The following is a 16,499-nucleotide window of genomic DNA, read 5'->3' on the forward strand; positions in this document are numbered from 1 at the left end:
TTGTCAAAATGGCGAACCGGTTCAAAATTCACAATAAGTTGCGTTTTGTTTTTTTTGTCGTTTTTTGTGGATGTGTCTAAATAATATAAAGAATATTACACGGTGGCGCGAAGATATGAAGTTTATTTTTTCATGTTTATTTCACTCATGAAGATCAAGTTTGTGTCTTTGCGCAATCGTGCGATATCCTGCATACTGTATAATATACAATACTGAAAACATCAAAACTATGAAATAACATCTGGAACATATGGAATTATGTGGTAAACAAAATACGTTTCATATTTTAGATTCTTCAAAGTAGCCAGCGTTTACCTTGACGCTTTGCATGCTATTGGCATTATCTTAACCAGCTTAACGAGGAGTCACCTGGAACGCTTTTCAATTAACAGGCGCCTCGTCAAAGGTTAATTAGGCTACGTTTACATTACGTCGAATCAGCGGATCATCAGATTAACGTTCTTAAAACGATTCGCATTTACACTAAAACCGTTAGCCGTGCACACAGCAACGCCAATACGCGGATACGCTCGGCTCCGCAGGCATCCTGCACTCCAAATCACTCCGCCCTGAACAGCGAGTGCCCTCTGGAGGGTGCGCACTCCGGCCCTGCGCAGCTCACACAGCGCGCGAGTGAAGTGCACAAGCCACGATTCGGGACTGAGCCGCTGTGTGTGTGATCTCAGCGCATATCACTTACTACTTGCAAGTGGAAGGATGGCAAGCCTAAAGACAATCATAGCTACACAATGGGCAGTATTTGCATCAGTATTTGCAGTATTTTCATACTTTTATACTCTTTAATGAAAGGTGATACAAGGCGGAAGTCCGCGCCGTTTTTCAGCAGTCGCGTCACATGACCAACGCCAGCGAATCAGGAAGGTGGATGTCACAGTGACGTTGTCCAATGAGACGCCAGCTAGAGCTCAGCACAGCGTATCCACGTATTCTCAATGTTTACACAGCACCGGACCAGACACGATCTGGATTGAATACGTGGACGCTGGCGGATTCCCGTTTCCAGGCGTTTCCAGGTGGTTTAATGTAAACGGACAGTGCATCCGCGAAGAAAACGAGACAGATACGGTCTAGTGTAAACGTAGCCTTAGTGCAATGTCTTGCCTTCTTAATGCGTTTGAGATCAAACAGTAAACAGTAAATCATAAAAATACAGTAAATAGCCCTATTCCACAACTGGGGCAATCCATATTATCTCAAGAACTGCTCGACTAAGTAAAGAGAAACGACATCCATCATTACTTTCGGACATGAAGTGTCTTTTAATTAATAAAAATAAAGGAATAACATAGTATTGTATACAACCCCAAATCAGAAAAAGTTGGGACGGGATGGAAAATACAAAAAGAAAGCAGTGATTTCTAAATTCGCTTTGGCTTGTATTTCATTGCAGATAGAACGAACCCAAGATTTTTCATGGTTTTTTCTGGTCAAGTTCATTTCGTTTGTTAATCTACATCCATTCTTGCGTTTCAGGCCTGCAACACATTCAAAAAAAAAAAGTTGGGATGAGGGTAATTTAGGGCTAGTAACGAGGTAAAACAATTAAATAATGATGTGATTTGAAACAGGTGATGTCATCAGGTGATTGTAATCCTGATTCGGTGCAAAATCAGTATCCAGGAAAGGCCTAGTCTTTGAGGAGCAAAGGTGGGCCGAGGATCTCCAGTTCGTCAACAAATGCATGAGAAAATTATTGAAAAAGTTTAAAAACAATGTTTCTCAAAGAAAGATATGAAGAGATTTGGATAGTTCACCCTCTGTCGTGCATAATATCATTAAACAATTCAAGGGATCTGGAGGAATTTCAGTGTGTAAAGGGCAAGGACTGTTCAAATCAAACATCAAAGTCCTTCCCACGCCATGTGGCGCATAGGGCGGCACCGATCTCCGTTTCCACAGCCCTCGGCCTCTCGCCTATTACATAGCTAGGGTTACAGTGGGGGGCTAGTCCTCTGGTAACCGCGAGAGTTTGACTCCCCACTCACATCTGTATTGCAGCGTGCCTTGCCAGACGGCAGTAGGTACCATCTTTATGAGGGTCTTTGGTATGACTCAACCGTGAGTAGAACTTGCGCTCTCCCGATCGAGAGGCGGACACGCTAACCACTAGGCCACTCGCCGGTGGCAAGGACTGTTACCAGCAAGAAATCCAAAAGCTCCAGGGTCTGTCAGGGTATGGGGTTGTGTCAATGCCCTTGGGAAAGGTAACTTACGCTTCTGTGATGGAGCATTAATGTGGAAAATTACATTTAGATTCTGGAGCAACGTATTCTGCCTTGAAGACGACATCCTTTCCAGGGATCAGGGTGTCTACAGGTTTGTCCAAGTTCAATTTAAGACTTTTTCAGACCATGTTCCAAAAAAAATTAAGACCAAATCTAAAGTCACGCAAAAACATACTCTTTTGGAAAAAAAAAAACCCTATATAATTTAATGTAACTTATTGTTCTTGTAAACATTCACCAGAAAACACTATTCTAGTAGAAGTACTTCATTTCTTTTCCTTGACAGGCATTCACACACTCAGAACACAATATAAGGATACGATAAACTTGTAACTATCGCTACGTTCACACTGCAAGGCTTAATGCTCAATTCCGATTTTTTTGTGAAATCCGATTTTTTTGTGAGGTCGTTCACATTAACAAATATATGCGACTTGTATGTGATCCTCAGTATGAACGAAAAGCGACCTAAAAGTGTTCCGCATGCGCATTGCAGGATACGACGACGTCACACGCAGTGAGCATGGCCAGTGTTTACGGAAGTAAAACCGCCCGGTTGCGGTATGACCCATCCAATCTAGCTTGAATAGCTGCATCCCCCCAAATGGAAATCAGCTCCCTAACCTCTGCGTCCTTCCATTGAGAAGATTCAGAACCTTCACAGCCCGAAGCGTCCCTCGCATTGATGTCATGCGCAGGGGCGCAGATACGTCTTTTGAACTGGGGGGGACAAAGCTGCCAGCAAACCAACCCCAACCCCGATATGCCTGTCAAACTTGTTGTTAGTAACCATAGCAACCAAGCTCGAGCTCGCAACCTGTGCAGTCTGCGCAGCTCAACCAACCGAATATCAGTCTTTGTTTTGTTTTATGCGAGTTGTTGCAACTATGTATACACTGCTGTGCACCTCAATAAACCGAATGGTAATTAGTCTTTTGATTTTTCCGTGAGGTTTGCCTTATGCAAAGAAAGACAGCATAGACGTTTTTTCCTCCCTATAAGTAGGGGGGACCGAACGAGGTGAATTTAAATATGACTCGTCCCACCCTCTATCTGCGCCCGTGATTATGCGCCATGTTGTTGTAACTTTTTTGAGAGACCCGCCGCCTACTTCAGCGCAGAATAGTGACGTTTGTGGCTTGTTGATGACGTGTAAGTCGGATGAATGCGACCTGGCGGTTCAGACTAAAGTCGCATATGAAAAGATCGGATAGGAATCGGAATTAGGACCACATATCCAAACGGCCTGGGTCGGATTTGAAAAAATCGGATCTGTGTCGTTCATATTGTCAATAAAAGATCGGATACAGGTCACATATGGGCGAAAAGATCGGATTTGAGTCACTTCAGCCTGCAGTGTGAACGTAGCCTATGTGACAATCAGAATGCAGTCACAGCGTTTGAATCCAATGTGAAAATGTGAATGAAGTCACACACACAGAATCCAATGCAACAGTTTTTTTTAATTATTATTTTCTCTGCTTGGGGAGTCGCACTGTAAGCAGAATTGTTCAATTCCATCTTTGGTCAAACATCAATGCAGAAAACAACAGTTAAACAATGTGAATGCACATACACCTGAAACTTCGGCTCACTCACTTGCACTTCTTAAAACACTTGGAACGATACCCACACACAAACAATACTATTCTCTCACATGCACGCAATAGAATATATTCTCTCTCTCTCACACACACACACAATATTCTCTTACACCTCGCAGATCTATCCTCTTCTCCACGACCGTTAGTGGTGGCAGCGCTGAAGTCGGATATTTGAGGCTGATGCTCGCGGCCTTTAGCGAAAGCAACGTGCTTGGCGCTCTTCATATGAGAGTCCACCGCTCTTATCCCCATTGTGCCCAACTTAAAAGTCTTACAGCATGCTACACAGTATGCCTCATTGGCATCTTTGGGTACAGCTTTCAGCCACCACGAGTATTTTGCATCTTGCAGCCAGTTATCATTAAATTTGCATTTACCCATTGTGGCTCGGACTACCCTCCATCAACAGATCAGGCACTGAGTGGTTGTCAAGCATGCATGTGTCTAGCAACCGGTGGATTCGGAGCCTGTGCGGTATAATTGTGAGCATCAAAAACGATTAAACTTTTTCCCCATCCAAAGTGTACCACATTTTAACGATATGACTGAGTAAAATCTCCATAAATTTAAGATTGAAAATTTAAGACCACAGGGTTTGAAATTTAAGACAATTTAAGACTTTTTAATGGCCTTATTTTAGGAAAATTAAATTTAAGACTTTTTAAGGACCCGCGGCCACCCTGAGGGATATTTCAACTAGGGCTGTACGATGTCCCCTTAATTGGCATCGACGATGTTTACAGTGCAAACATCGTGATGGACGATCATATCGTGGGCGGGGGGGGGGGGGGATTTGAATACCACATTATTATTATTATTATTATTATTATTATTATTATTATTAAAAGTATTAGATACTCATCCGAGGCTTTGGCACGTTAAGAAAAAAAAGCACTAGGTGATGTGGAATATTTGGCCTTGATAACGGATATGTGGTCCAGCTGCAACATGATGCCCTATACGTCAGCTAACGTACATTATGTGGACCGAGAGTGGGCAATGCAGTCCAAATGCCTGCAGACGAGTTTCATGCCAGAGACACATTCAGCGGACAATTTAGAAGACGCATTGCGCGAGACACTTGCCGAAAGGAAAATAGAGGAGAAAAAGATCGCCTGCATAACAACGGGGCGAATATTGTCACAGCCATCAGGCAGTTGAAATGGCCGTGGTTAAGTTGTTTTGGGCACAGTTTGAACCTGGCCATAACCAACTCGCTTGCGGAACAGAGGGCCAGTACAGTCCGAGCGTTTGGAGTTTGCCGAGCAGTCAACACTGCGTTTGCGCACAGCTGGCTTCGGAGAAATGAGCTGCGCAAAGCGCAGGTGGAAATGAACCTCCCCGAGCACTCACTGATCACGGCAAGATATTAATCTGCTCTAACAATGAAAGACTAGTATTCAAATTATGAGAAGAAACTACACTTAAGCTATTACTCATTGTTTATTTACATCATATCAATTGAAGATGCGTTTCGGCCTTTAGTGCGCACTTGAACGCGCTAATTTTTCCAATTTATTAGTGTTTGAATTATTGCGCCAGCTTTTAAAATCATGATTTAATATTGTTTTTTTTTTTTTACTGTCTTTACATTTATCAGAATCACCTTCATTCTTCCATTTGGTTTGACATTATGGCTTAGAGTGGACCATTTTGAGTCTGAAAGTAGGCCTATTTACCAGATTAAAGTTATTTGACTTCTGCCGAAGTCTGCGCTTCACTGCCGTTTGATAAGGTGCAATATTTCCCGACTGAAGTCGTTAACAGTGGCTATTTGTTTGAACAACATGACCAATTTTACATTAAAAGTATAGTGTAGGCTAAAAAATGAAGTCGAAATTTATTATTAGTAGCATACTGTATTTGTGTAACCACGTTATGTTCACTAGCACGTCCCTGCACCATAGCCTACGTGAACAAGCGGTAATAGGATATTACTTTATAATGATTTATATAATTATATATTTATACAACCCCGATTCCAAAAAAGTTGGGACAAAGTACAAATTGTAAATAAAAACGGAATGCAATAATTTACAAATCTCAAAAACTGATATTGTATTCACAATAGAACATAGACAACATATCAAATGTCGAAAGTGAGACATTTTGAAATTTCATGCCAAATATTGGCTCATTTGAAATTTCATGACAGCAACACATCTCAAAAAAGTTGGGACAGGGGCAATAAGAGGCTGGAAAAGTTAAAGGTACAAAAAAGGAACAGCTGGAGGACCAAATTTAAACTAATTAGGTCAATTGGCAATAGGTCATTAACATGACTGGGTATAAAAAGAGCATCTTGGAGTGGCAGCGGCTCTCAGAAGTAAAGATGGGAAGAGGATCACCAATCCCCCTAATTCTGCGCCGACAAATAGTGGAGCAATATCAGAAAAGAGTTCAACAGTGTAAAATTGCAAAGAGTTTGAACATATCATCATCTACAGTGCATAATATCATCAAAAGATTCAGAGAATCTGGAAGAATCTCTGTGCGTAAGGGTCAAGGCCGGAAAACCATACTGGGTGCCCGTGATCTTCGGGCCCTTAGACGGCACTGCATCACATACAGGCATGCTTCTGTATTGGAAATCACAAAATGGGCTCAGGAATATTTCCAGAGAACATTATCTGTGAACACAATTCACCGTGCCATCCGCCGTTGCCAGCTAAAACTCTATAGTTCAAAGAAGAAGCCGTATCTAAACATGATCCAGAAGCGCAGACGTCTTCTCTGGGCCAAGGCTCATTTAAAATGGACTGTGGCAAAGTGGAAAACTGCTCTGTGGTCAGACGAATCAAAATTTGAAGTTCTTTATGGAAATCAGGGACGCCGTGTCATTCGGACTAAAGAGGAGAGGGACGACCCAAGTTGTTATCAGCGCTCAGTTCAGAAGCCTGCATCTCTGATGGTATGGGGTTAGACACCATCAATGCTGAAAGGTATATCCAGGTTCTAGAGCAACATATGCTCCCATCCAGACGACGTCTCTTTCAGGGAAGACCTTGCATTTTCCAACTTGACAATGCCAAACCACATACTGCATCAATTACAGCATCATGGCTGCGTAGAAGAAGGGTCCGGGTACTGAACTGGCCAGCCTGCAGTCCAGATCTTTCACCCATAGAAAACATTTGGCGCATCATAAAACGGAAGATACGACAAAAAAGACCTAAGACAGTTGAGCAACTAGAATCCTACATTAGACAAGAATGGGTTAACATTCCTATCCCTAAACTCGAGCAACTTGTCTCCTCAGTCCCCAGACGTTTACAGACTGTTGTAAAGAGAAAAGGGGATGTCTCACAGTGGTAAACATGGCCTTGTCCCAACTTTTTTGAGATGTGTTGTTGTCATGAAATTTAAAATCACCTAATTTTTCTCTTTAAATGATACATTTTCTCAGTTTAAACATTTGATATGTCATCTATGTTCTATTCTGAATAAAATATGGAATTTTGAAACTTCCACATCATTGCATTCTGTTTTTATTTACAATTTGTACTTTGTCCCAACTTTTTTGGAATTGGGGTTGTATATAATTATATGTTAAATAATATATTTATATATTAAATAAAACTAACTAACTAAACTAACAAAAATCTAACTTTTTAGGTTAAATAGGCCCAGATAATACCGTATATGCATCTTTATGACAGGAGGGGGCGTGGTATCACGATGGTGGCTCTCCATCGTGATGGATGACCACCATCGTCGATGGACGATGGCATCGTCTATCGGCACAGCCCTAATTTCAACAAGACAATGCAAAACCACATTCTGCACACATTACAAAGGCAGGGCTGTGGAAGAAGAGGGCGCCTGCCCCCTCTGTCCCTAACAGAGAATGTGTGGCAAATTTTAAAATGAAAATTATGACAAATGACGACCCCGTATTGTTGCACACCTTAAGACCTGTTTACAGGAAGAATGGGACAAAATAACACTTGAAACGCTTCATCACTTGGCGTCTTCAGTCCCTAAACATCTTACAAGTGTTGCGAGAAGGAATGGTAACATTACAAAGTGGTAAATGTTTTAATGTCCCAACTTTTTTTGAAATGTGTTGCAAGAATCAAAATTGTAATGCGTTTATTTAAAAAAAAAAGCAATAAAATCCCTTAAGTAAAACATAAAATAACGTGCTTTTGTATTTTCAGGGGGTCAAATACAGGTCAAAGATGATTTACAAATCATTGTTTTAAGTTTTATTTCAAATTTCAGCATACTGTCCCAACCTTTTCGAATTTGAGGTTGCATATATGAACTAATATATAGTGTCAGGAACAATCACTCAACCTTTCCAAAACGACCCTTGACTTGCAAGTGACGTCAAAGCAAAATAGAAACCCGGATGTCGGCCATGTTGGTGGATATACGAACGCGGGGTCAAGCGACATTCCATACAAAACATAGATCACGCAAGGTGCGCAACTCTCTTTGTTTTCCCACTGCTTTAAGCGTTCTTTTAGCTAGGCCACATCTTTGTGCTGTATATGGTCGTGGTCATGACAGTACTCGTGATCGTGGCACGTTCCGATTTTTTAGAATTCCATCCGTGATTCGGAAAGAGGGCAAGGAAACTCTGAGGCTTAGTACGGAGAGGAGACGAGCACGGCTGAACAACATCGGCAGGGCTGATCTAACGGGGCGAAAACCAAAACAGCTCGTGTTTGCGGTAATCTTTTATCTCAGGTGAGATTCAAAAGCGATATCATCATGGAAGGATTTTATTTCGTGTTGCTAGAATTTTGCTATAAAATGAGCGTTCTCTTGTCGTGGTTCACTCGGTCGTTGTTATATTTTAGCACGTGTATTAGCACTTTGCTTCTAAGAGCGCCAGCAAAATTATATGATAGAAACGATCCAGACTGGGCACCTGCTCAGAAAATGGGCTCCGTTTGGTCCAAAATCTGACTTGATTCTTCGGCAGCCGAACCAGATAGGACGTGATATCTGGGTACTTGATGGTCGGTAGAAGCGCCTTATCTTCAGAAGTATCTGACTTTTTAAAATAATACGGGTCAGAACCACACACATCTATCTTCTCTTTGCATCAACTCTTTGCTCGATCGTTCAAATCGTGGGAATACTGAGAAAATTCAGCGTTGTTTAGACACTCTTTCAGCGGCTGTCATCCTAGTTGCTATGCTATAATATTGTTATATTAGAACTAACTTAGGGCGGCACGGTGGTGTAGTGGTTAGCACTGTCGCCTCACAGCAAGAAGGTCCGGGTTCGAGCCCCGTGGCCGGCGAGGGCCTTTCTGTGCGGAGTTTGCATGTTCTCCCCGTGTCCGCGTGGGTTTCCTCCGGGTGCTCCGGTTTCCCCCACAGTCCAAAGACATGCAGGTTAGGTTAACTGGTGACTCTAAATTGACCGTAGGTGTGAATGTGAGTGTGAATGGTTGTCTGTGTCTATGTGTCAGCCCTGTGATGACCTGGCGACTTGTCCAGGGTGTACCCCGCCTTTCGCCCGTAGTCAGCTGGGATAGGCTCCAGCTTGCCTGCGACCCTGTAGAAGGATAAAGCGGCTACAGATAATGAGATGAGAACTAACTTAGTATATGGTATATATGGTATATATTTATTTATGGGGATAATTTATATATTCATATTTACAGGGATAGGTATGTAGTAGATATTTATTTTGTAATTATATATTTATATAGATATTTATGAAATGTATATATGGTATGTAGTATATATTTTTGTAATTAAATATTTATATAGATATTTATGAAGTGTATATATATATAGTATGTAGTATATATTTATTTTTGTAATTATATATTTATATAGATATTCATGAAGTGTATATATGGTATATATTTTTATAGGTGTATTAATGTAGTTTGGATTTCGGGGTAGTTAAAAAGGGGTGGGAAATTAAAAAAGTATTGTACTTCTTCCCACTCCTTTTTCGAACAGTGTGCGGTGTTTTGTAATGCCTTAGCTCTTTGTTATTTTATTTATTTTTTTAATTTCTCGTTTTCTTTCTTTTGTATGTACAAATAGTTACATACATTTTTTATACATGTTCGAAATAAAAATAAATTCATAAAAATGCATTCATTCATTCATTCATTCATTCAAGTTGCTCTGTATATCTGCCATCATGGCGGACGCTCATGACGTAACACGTTTTGATCACGTGGTTGCAAGTCATCTATTGTCTATCCCTTTAAAACAATCCTTCGGCCAAGAAGAGAGTGTTTACCTGTGCAGACTTAGCAAGCTTCTGGGTGTATTCCTTCTCAAGCTGCTTCACCCTGCTGTTTGCCTGGAATGACAGAAATTGAAAAGGGGTGGGTGGTGGGGGAGACAAAGAGAGAGACATGAAACCGAATCAGCTGTTAGGAAGTGAGTGCACAGACTGTGACCTCGGTGGTTAGCAGGTATGTTGATATCTTCTTATTGCTAGCGTGCTGAGCACCAACCATCTCAGCTGGAACCAGGTACCAGTCTTGATCCTCAGTTAACTATTCCTCACTTAACAGAGAGGATAAAATCTACAGAATTAGCTACGAAAATTAAAACACCCGACAACGTGAAAAGCTGTAGAAGCTCTGTATACGGGTGAATATGCAACCAATGTGTTAATTATTTCAGTGGATAATTGATATCATTATGCTTATGAATAAATAACTGTTAGAATTTTATACGGGCACATATGGTTCATTCATTCATTTATTCATTCCTTTTCAGTAAACACTTTTTGCTGGTCACGGTCATAGTGGCTCAGGTGTTTATCCCTGGATGGCACGACAGTCTATTACATGGTACCACAAACACACATTCACAGGCAGCAACCCTAACCCACTGTGCATATTTGTAGCTACCTATTCGGAACCATGATTACAGGACTGTTGCTGATTGGATTAGGCATTACCTTGGTTTATCGAGGAAATCAGACAACGGTGACAGCTGTTCAAAGCCCCACAAAGCTGCCCGATATGATTGGAGTGGTGGGCAAAGCTGTTGGCACTCACACTGTGGACATTCAGGACTTGAACCACAAAATGGTTGTTATCTCGGAGCAGCTTTCAGCTTTGCAAGGAATACGTTTTTCGGAGACCAATTTGAATTTGAATAAAATGGACGGAATGGACAGATATGGACAAGTGGTGTGGACGTGCAAAGACTGCGTCTGGAAAGACCAAACAATCTATATCTTATCGACATTCGGCTCCCTGAGACAGCACCGGCCTCTGTTCAGGCCGTTGCTGAGGCAACATCTCCCCCTGAAGGTCACTGCCGGGAGACACTCTCGCATTCCTTCTCTAACTTTCCGCGGTCGCCATTTTTACCCCCAGTGTGACAAGCGGGTGTGTGACCAGCGCCTTCCTGGCTGCAGGAGCGGACGGCTGCTTGCTTGCGCTGGATTACCTCCTCCCCTCCCCCTGATTCCCCCCCTCAAGTCCCGTGTTTAAAGTGTACTTGTGTTGTTGTGTGCTTATGTGCAAAGGTTTTTTAAATGTTCCCACACTGTACTCCTGACAGGAGCATAGTGGGGGGGGTGTTCTTTTTTTCCTTATCTCTCCTCATGTTGTGTTTCCTTTTTATCTTCATCCCTGTCTTCCTGTCCTGTCTACCCTATGTCAATTGTATGTTGTATATGTACGGACAGGTTGACGGCTAATTTCGCTGGTACATGTGACTAGTGACAATAAAGGGCATCATCATCAAATGCTGGGTTGCATCAGACGTCAAATCCGCCTAATTAGACATGCAAGACATGAAGTAGTGGTCAGCTAAGCTCACTGTTAACAAAGCGTTACTATCGCTAGGGCACCTCATGAGTTGTTAAAACGCCCTACGCTTGCGTTGTTTTGGGCTGTTTGAATCGAACCAACCATAAAACTGATCAAAGTTTCTTCTGGGTTCCCCGTGAAGTGATAAAAAGGACTAAAAGTTACTAAAAGACGACGTGAAAGGTGGCTCTTGAACCTTGAGTCGAAGAACGCTCGGGTTTGTAGCGATCGCTTCATGAAAGGTTTGCAAATTCCTCAGATTTATTTCGTTTGGATTCACAAATCCCCTTTCTCACCATTTTTCGTGATGTTTTGAAGTTCTCAAGTCCTCAGATGTGTTTTCGTTTGCTGTTTGGTCGTGTTCGCCTTATTGCAATCAAACATGTATGTTTCCACTTTATTTCGATTGGGCGCCTACACTGAACTAGAGAGATGAGATAATCGAGATGATCCATGGAAACGCAAAAGCAGAGCTCACAAGTTAACAGCACAAAACTGCTTCTCCAGCCATGTAGTTACAGTGAGCTGTGATAACTTCTCCATCCTGTTTCACCAATACCCAGGTCTTTACGGAGTTTCTGTGGATCTTTGTGAATGAGGTACCTGGAGAGAAGAGCAGGGTGGACTGAGAATCAAGCGGCTGTGGTTTGTTTACACCAGATATACCCGGGCATAAACGATACAGGATTTATCTTGCAGTGTCCTGATCCCCAGATCTTTAGCCCAGCCACATATAAAAAGTTGTACTCCTCCGTGCTCTTCCAGGTTTTCGTCTGTGTGTCCATGCAGAACGATGTCTGCAGTACCAGGTAGTTTGAGATGTCAGGGAACACAATGGACGGATAATTTTCCAACTTGTAGGAAAAGTCCTTCTTTACTAGTGTGTAAGGATCCGTCCCATTGCAAAGAGCAACTTTCTGAAGGTATCTTGACCGTGCATTGGCCTCTAAACTGCGAAAATAGTTGGAGATGGTTTCACTAAATTGGTTTGTCTGACCACCACTTCATTCACCGGAAGTAAACTCACATGACTGAATACAACCTATTACAGTTCACGGATACTCCTGTCAAACTTAAAACCCAAAAACTATCTGACTATAAAAACAACTGAATCGAAAAGGTAACGTAAAGGCATTACCCAAATAATGCTAATCAAATTAATTAAATAACTTCCCCTTTGCGGTATAATTTGCTCTTCGACGTAGCTACTATAACTGAGTGATAAATTGAGACTGGATTTCACACACCGCAGGACGATTTCGAGAGACGATCATTTAAGATCAGAAATTTCCAATTGTCTGGAGGAGCGAATCAGCTCAAAACAAGATCAGCTGTGAGCTACTGCTCACTTGCGTATCCCCCCCGCTCATATCATAATGCACGCAATCGAAGGAATAGGACGCTTATTATGAATGTTGACTTCAACAAATAATTAACCCTGAAACCATTTCGCTTCTTGAAACAGCATCAAAATCCACGCGATATGTTTCGTAAAGACATTCAGTCGGTAAACAGGAAGTCGATGTGCGACAGACCTGAAAACGATAAACACGGTATAGAACCCCAAGCTGAAGTTTGGTACCAAGTGGCTATGATTTTTGGTTGCTGAGAAAAAGGGTGTTTCGGACGGATGGACGGACAGAGGTAAACCAGTATACCCCCCCCCCCCCCCCAATCATTCAGAGTGGGGGTATAATTAATCCAGTTATTAGTGCAGCCCTGACAGTTGCCATGTTAGATTTTATAGCTCCATGTGTCTCTCTTTTTTTTTTAATGTCTACTCATGTCTTTTCCAGCCTGCCTATCCACCAGCATTATCATACTAACTTTAAAGATAACATGACACATTTAGAAGTTCTCATGTCATATTCATTTTCACACTTTGCTTGACGATTAATATCAACATCTTTCCTCAAAGTGTGTGTGTGTGTATGAGACATGTCATGTATTTACAGGCCCAGGAGGGTGTGTGCCTTTGAGTGTCAGTGGTGATGCCTCGCTGTCAGAGCTGCTTTCCAGAGATCCGCTGAACCACTGACAAGACAGACAGAGCCTGCAGCAGGCATCGACACCTGAACAACCACTGAGAAAAACGCACACAATAGAACCCAGTGTAGCCAAACCTGCTCCCGCCTACTCTCTCTCTCTCTCTCTCTCTCTCTCGCTTTTTCCTTCATCCTCCTCTTTTTGCGTCACCATCCATCTGTCCCATGTGGCTTTTCTACCTGATGAGGTTGAAAACAAAGCATGAAGAGAGATGATGGTGGTGGTGGTGGTGGGGGAAAGGGGTGCTGTGGGACTGCACCAGTTATTTAAAAAAAAAAAAAAAAAACAGCCTGGACTTTCTTTGAAGGCTGTCAGCTCCTTGCGTTGCTATAGAGACTGCAGTCTTGCCTGCCATTTCATTAAGTATGCTGCTAGGTAAATGTTTGCGAAATGTACGTTTGCCGAGGTCCTTTAATGAGTTTCTTAAAAAAAAAAAACAAAGAAAGAAAGAAAGAAATGGCATTACGATCACTTCCATGACATCTTACAGTGGTGATCTGATGTAAAAGTGAACACCCAGCAGGGTATTATCAAATAATTGAGAGTATTCAGGCTAATACCTTCTGACATAACTATATTCAGACATCAGGAGGTTGAGTTCAATGGTGTAACCAGGGGAGTTTCTACGGTAGCTACTGAAACGACCAGGAGCTAAGTCAGGTTTTCCTGGGGCTTGTTTCTTTTTTTAAAAGGAGATTGGCATAGATATAGATCTAACCTCACAAGACACATCATCGCCAACACATTCAAAGGTTATGATATCTTTATTAGTGGTTTCTGCACTGCTCTTTTTAAATGTACGTACTTCAGTTCAGTTCAGTTTCCGTCTCCTTATCATCAGCACCATCAGCACGTCTCAGGAAACTGATGCAGGTGCCAACGGACTTAAATATCACGAGCAAAATTTATCATCAGTTTAATAAAAACACATCATTTCTCACTCTCAGCTCTCTCCTTTAGGAACACAAAGACACATTCTAAGCTACGTTATTATATTACAACGTTCAAAATCCCAGATGGCATCCCATCTCACAAGACTCTGATCATATAAATATGTCTTCCAGGTTTCTCTCTCTCACAGACAATTTTTTCCAACGTATCCAGGCTGACTTGACTGCAGCAGCTCATTTGTGGTGTCTGGACAACACAAATTTACGTTGACATTAATATCGCGTGGCAAAACAAAAACTATTTTATCCCTATATGTGACTAATATGCCAAAGGCTGGCTATGGGATGGTCGGCTGGCTGGTTCTGCCTAGGCTACAGGTCAGTGTTGTAGCCGTGTCACTAAACCTCGAGTCCGAGTCCAGTCTCGAAGTCTGCGTCATTATGGAAAATTTTGAGTCGAGTCCGAGAACAAGACTCCACCCACACTATTTGACGGCGGCTATTGCAGCCTTTATCTGAAAGCGTCTCTGCTACTGTGTTGGACTAACGTCATACATGTCAACCTTTGGTCAATCAAACCTGTATAACCAACCTCCAAAATCCGTATTTCCCTTATAAAATCCGTATAAGATGCAAATTAAAATAATTTACCTAAAATTTGAATGATAATTAACAATGATATATCCCAGTTATTTTTTATTCAATATTAATAATAATAAACCTCCAGAATGAATACAAAGCTCCAATGTTTGACAAAAACACAAAGTGTTAACAGCGTAGTTACGAAGGAAATACTTCGTTGTTTGGAGACAGGTTTCACCGAGCGGCTATTATGCGCGAGACTTCATATTAGCCACAAAGTCAGGAAAATCTGTTCGTAAAATTACGTTATAATGGCCAAATACAATGAAAAGTATTTTTCCAGTCTCACCTGTGAAAGGTAATCCCATGTGATCTCGTTTGGACGGTAAACCTGTTGGTACAGTTAAACGCAGCACATGAATGAGGCATCTTTATTCTCGGCTACTGTCTAGACGCTATACCAGAGACGGCTGAAGAATCTCCACTTTGCCACATCCAATATGGCGGCGAGGATGACGTATGATTCTACGCAGAAGGCGGCGTCTATGTTTATATGTCTATGACTTCCCAGTTGGCGGGATTCTCACAATGCGGTGTGCGCATGATCAAAAGTGGAACGAAGTCTCGCTACCACAAGATAACGCGCGATTTCATAAGACTCTTTACTGGCTGTCTGTGGTGTACAGTACGTTTGTAAATGTTACGCACTCTTATCATCGTGGGAATTGATTATAGCTCTAAATAAATATTGAAGTTTTTTTAAAGAATCCGTATAACTTTATTTATACGCCCGTATACTATGTTTATTGAATTAAATCCGTATAAAATACGGACATTCCGTATAGGTTGACAGGTATGTAACGTTCCTGCTCGACTGCGCCATTTTAGTGAACAGGCTACAGATAAAAAGCTTGTTCGTCGCTCAGCAAGCCCCGCCCACTATCAACAGGGCAAATAACATGAGCAAGGGTTAACACTAGCTAGTTCATCGCTCAGCAAGCAACCGAGCAATGAACATAGCGTGTCACTTCCTTCTCTGGGTGGAGTCTTGCCAAATGACGATTGAAGTTCGAGGTTGTCCCCGTCGTCTCCTCGATAGTTCTTCTACATATGGAACACACAGCAGTACATTTTTTTTCCCCACTGCACGAGAAGTCTGTATAAGCAAAGCGGACAATACTGGGGCGTTCTCTCCAGGCATTTTAGCGCCATTAACGTTAGCGGACAAAATTAAAATTAGAGCACGAGTCGGACTCGAATACTACAAGCCTGATACATGTAGCATTAAAACATGTGATTAAATTACGTCAAGGCAACTATTGGTGTCGACATGAACACGCGTTGTTGTTGACCTGTTACATAAACTTAGTCGGGGCAA

At 41.9% G+C, this 16,499-nt stretch overlaps 1 protein-coding gene across 14 annotated transcripts in view; it reads right to left on the bottom strand.

The window, feature by feature from the left end:
- Nucleotides 1-16,499, bottom strand: part of cep112 (centrosomal protein 112) — a 507,564-nt gene that overhangs the window by 102,316 nt on the left and 388,749 nt on the right. For 13 of the 14 annotated variants that reach the window (XM_060901361.1, XM_060901366.1, XM_060901363.1 and 10 more), the window contains one exon: nt 10,070-10,132. The exons of the other annotated variant lie outside the window; for it this stretch is intronic. In XM_060901361.1, coding sequence (XP_060757344.1) covers nt 10,070-10,132 — 63 coding nt within the window. The remainder of the gene's footprint in view (nt 1-10,069; nt 10,133-16,499) is intronic. 14 annotated transcript variants of the gene reach the window in all.

The sequence above is a fragment of the Neoarius graeffei genome, chromosome 20 (genome assembly GCF_027579695.1).
Source record: "Neoarius graeffei isolate fNeoGra1 chromosome 20, fNeoGra1.pri, whole genome shotgun sequence".
NCBI lineage: Eukaryota > Metazoa > Chordata > Actinopteri > Siluriformes > Ariidae > Neoarius > Neoarius graeffei.